The sequence below is a fragment of the Populus euphratica genome, unplaced genomic scaffold (assembly GCF_000495115.2).
Source record: "Populus euphratica unplaced genomic scaffold, PopEup_1.0 scaffold118.1, whole genome shotgun sequence".
NCBI classification, from domain to species: Eukaryota; Viridiplantae; Streptophyta; class Magnoliopsida; order Malpighiales; family Salicaceae; genus Populus; species Populus euphratica.
In genome coordinates this window covers 299,295-303,551 of record NW_011500007.1, presented here as the reverse complement: position 1 = coordinate 303,551, position 4,257 = coordinate 299,295, and the positions used below count along the sequence as shown (strand labels likewise).

At 28.3% G+C, this 4,257-nt stretch overlaps 1 protein-coding gene across 1 annotated transcript; it reads right to left on the bottom strand.

Moving 5' to 3' along the window:
* Positions 1-3,160: 3,160 nt before the first annotated feature.
* On the bottom strand, positions 3,161-3,995 carry LOC105141248 (Stigma-specific Stig1 family protein). Its single transcript, XM_011048419.1, has one exon. The coding sequence runs from the start codon at positions 3,908-3,910 to the stop codon at positions 3,425-3,427; it is 486 nt and encodes a 161-aa protein (XP_011046721.1). The 5' UTR covers positions 3,911-3,995; the 3' UTR covers positions 3,161-3,424.
* Positions 3,996-4,257: the final 262 nt, after the last annotated feature.

Sequence of the window (4,257 nt, the reverse complement as noted above, 5' to 3'; positions counted from 1 at the left end):
TGTGTTGCTAGAAGTGCCACCCCATCCTCTTCCTTCTTGTATACACAAATAAGGTTCCAATAAGATGATTTGTCATTAATAGCTTATTATAAATTGTTAACATAATCATATTAATTATCTTATTTAAGTAACACTAAAATTTTAAATATTATTAGGAATTCATGATGCTAACTTATGTTAATAACAAATAAAGTTCCTTTTCATAGCACATGTGTATGTTATACCATACTATTGGTTATGAACGTGCCAAACATTTATTATACCAAGTATTATATAACATAAATTTAGATTAATTATTGAACAAGTAAGGTATTAAAAATTAATAAGATAAAAATGATACGTGAATAGTGTCAAGTAAATTTCACGTGGCGCATTGAAATCCATATTGAGTTTATATTATATTTATCCTAACACTATTAGTGAAACCTTTTCTTTTTTACATAATAAACTTAACTAAATTTAATGAAGAAAAGAAACATAAATAAACAAGATAAGAACATAATTATATAAGTATAGTAAAGAAAATAAAAGGCATGAATAAAATATTAATGAAAGCAAAACTTAAGCATTATATATATAAAAAAAGTAAGAACATGATCTTGATCTGAAAATCAAGATGCCTAAATGCATGGCAAATGCCTCCTTTTATAAGTTAAAATTTAAAACTATTGATTTGATAATTTTCATGAAAATTATAGGAAATTGTCTCAATTTTCCAACAAAAAAAGAATCAGTGCATTTGAACTTCTAAAACTCGAGATATAAGCTAAACACTAAACAATATCTAGGTTACAGGGGAGATTCAGACTTCTCTTTTAATGCTAAGAGTTCGACTTCCAAATGACAGAATTGAGTCTTGGACTGTTATGAATATTTTAGGCATATGTCATAGCTTTCTAGCTATATAAACCAAACTAAAATTCAAGATCTACAACTCTAAATATGACCCAATAACTAACAGTGTTCTTGTTTGGACTGAACCAATATCTCTTTTCTAAGTTAAGTCCTCTCTTTGTCTTCTCAATTTCAGTAGTTAAACTCATCAATTAATCCCTTGATTTATCTAATAGGCATGCATTTAAGATGAACATTTATCATAAATTAAAGATATCTTGAACATTTACCACAAATTAAAGGTATCTTATATTATTAGATATATTATTACAAAATATGCTTTAGTTAAGAAGTTATTGATACTTCAAGTGCAAAATGATGATATAAAACCTTGATAAAAATACACTTTTAAGTACTAATCAATCATCCTCTCTTTTTGTTGGTGCTGTGCATGTTTTTGTTAGTGGTTTAGTTTGTTGTTGGCAGGCCTTTGTTTTTCCCTTGTTTTCTCTCACCTCATTTGAAAAGTACAATTTGACCTTCTTTGTTATTAGTAGTTCAATTTTAGTCCTTATTCTTTTAATTTTTGAACCTTTTTGTAGAAGTTTTATTTATTTTCAATTTCATTCTTTATTTTCATTTTACTAAATATTATATTATCTAATTTACTCTTATTCTTTTGATTTCTAATTTTTTTCTTGATCTTTTTGTAAAAATTTTATTGGTTTTTAAATTATTTGGGAACCTATCATTTTTTGCATAAAAAATATTGCAATTACTCTTTAATTTAAATTAATGATATTATATTTTTCATTTGATCCTTATTATCTGACTTCTAATTTTTTTCTTGTCTCTTTTATAAAAGTTATTATTCTTTTTAATTTCATCTTTTAATCAAAACATTGTTTTTGTATTTTTTTTATATCAATTTTAATCCTCATTCTTTTTATTTTTTATCCCTTTGCTAAATTGATTTTTCTTTTCAATTTCACCCTTTAATCAAATAATTTTTTTTTAATTTTGATTCTCATTATTTTAATTTATATTTTTTTTCTAATCCTTTTGTATAATTGAAATTCTTTTTTCAATTTCATTCTTTAATATTTGATTGATTGAGATTTGGATTGCATGGTTTTTTTCATATTAGATGCTTCAAGTATAATAACCCGAGTTACAATTTTGTTAAGTCAACATTTTTAAGGGTTTTATAATTTTATAATTTTTTTATTGAGTTATTCGAATCTTATGATTTAGGTTATAGGTTTAATAGGATATCCTAAATTAACTCGATCTTGATTATCGGGATTACAAGTTTATTATGATTGGTTTACACACACACACAGATATATATATATATATATATATTATTTGGCACCTAAATATCATTTTTTGCATAAAAAATATTGCAATGAAGTGCGGGCACCAAGCTAGCAGAAACTAATTAAGTAGTTTTTGAAATTAGACAGATTATTTAACTTATTTTGCAAAACTAGAAGAAACAGTTCTATAAAATGAACATAGCAACTCGAACAATTTAAAGTCATGCAATTAATTCATAGTTCGAAAGTTGTTGCTCAATTAACACTATTATATTTTGCTTTCTTCAAGAAGTTTAAAGTTTAAACCTCTTTCTTCGCCATAGAAAAAATCTGCTCGAACAATTTACAGCCATGCGATTAATTCATAGCTCGAAAGTTGTTGCTCAATTGGCACTAATGTTTTTTTTTTTTTTCCCTTCAAGAAGTTTGGAGTTTAAACCTCTTACTTATTTCTAACAAGAGAAATAATCTCCTAGTTTTATTTATGAACAAAACCCCGTAAAAAAAAATTCAAATACTTGTAACTTAACCCTTTTAGTTTATCAAGATTAATTAACTAATTCTCGTAATTTAGAGACTATATATATCTCTATATTTTAAATTTTTTTATTTAAATTTCATGTTCATGTTCATTTTCAATTTTAATTTCATGTTCTATTTTTAGTTCTTGAAAATAGAATAAAGAAAAGATAATTAGTTTAATAGGGAGCTTAAGATTAGTTTGCAAAAGAACGTATTTTCTGGAAAATTGAAAACTATATCGGTGAAGGGACCATTTGATTATTTCTAATACTATAGGAACTAATTAACTAGTTTTAATAAACTACAAGAATTAAGTTATAATTAATTAACTCAAAAAATTGGCTTCGTGCATCACAATTACTCGTATAATACCCTTTAAACATTTACACATGGAGAGAGCCCGAAATCGAATGCCTCGTTCTTACTGCAATTAAAAAATATATTCTTACACATTTTATATATATATTAAGAAAAAAAGCAGCAAATATAATCATATATATTCAAGCTGAAACACAAAAATTGTATAAAGTGCAATTACAGATAACGGATTAAGACGTTACAATTAAAGTTCATTGGAGTATTACATAGAGATAATTAAAATCCTAGAGGATTGTAAAGCAGTAAATTATTATTTTTTTAATCAACATTGTAAGAAGTAATTAATTATATAAAATGTGGGAGAACCACCCAAATATGTTTTCTTTTTTATTCTTTTATGAATAAATAACGAACCTCAACCCAATACCATTTCATGGGTAATTGCACATTCCATATACGCAAAATTCACCTTTCAGGCACCGGTTATTGCACTTCCCGCAGTGCCTCTTATCAAGAGAAAGCAGCACACACTCTCCTCTGCAACAATCTTCTGTGAATTTACACTTTTTCTTGCATGCACCACAATTATGTTTGTCTGTAGACAAGTCCAGGCACTTGTTGTTGCAGCATTTATAGTTTTTACCTTGCAGAATTTGGCATATTTCGTTGTCTTTGTTGCAGTGGTCAGCGGCTCTAGGATTCTTTTCTTCTGCGAGGAACCGACTCAACCTTTTTGAAGGTATTAGCTCCTTTCCATCGTTCATAATATTAAGCCCCTGTGACAATCTAGTTGAAGTATCGATACTTTGATCATCATAGGATGGTTTCTCTTCAACTTGGCCGATTCTTTTCACTGTGAGAGTGGTGGAGAGAGCCACTGTTATAGCTATAATGAAGATTATCCGGACGAGCTGCATTGTTTTGGAATTCAAGAGAGAGAGAGAGAGAGAGAGTTGTTCTTCTTCCTCCTCTTGATAACAACGCGAGAGCTGGTTTTGAAACCTTAGGAGAGAGATGTAGAGCAAATGGCGTGTAAGACTTCGGGTTTATAACAGGACAAAAAGGAAGGGTTGACGCGGGGAAAGTTGTAAAAGGTGGATCCTGCTCTTATGAAACGTGCGGCAAAGAGTGCGGTACTGTCAATATTAATCTAGGGTTTAGTTGCTAATGAAGAAATTTCACTTGTAAATATTAATTTGGGAGCACCCTAACTCACGCAAAGCAGAAGGGCTCACTTCTCAGAGTTGAAGAACAAGCAAGCCCT

Excerpts from the sequence above, each read along its gene's own strand:
- LOC105141248 (XM_011048419.1), bottom strand. The coding sequence starts at position 3,910 with ATGCAGCTCGTCCGGATAATCTTCATTATAGCTATAACAGTGGCTCTC.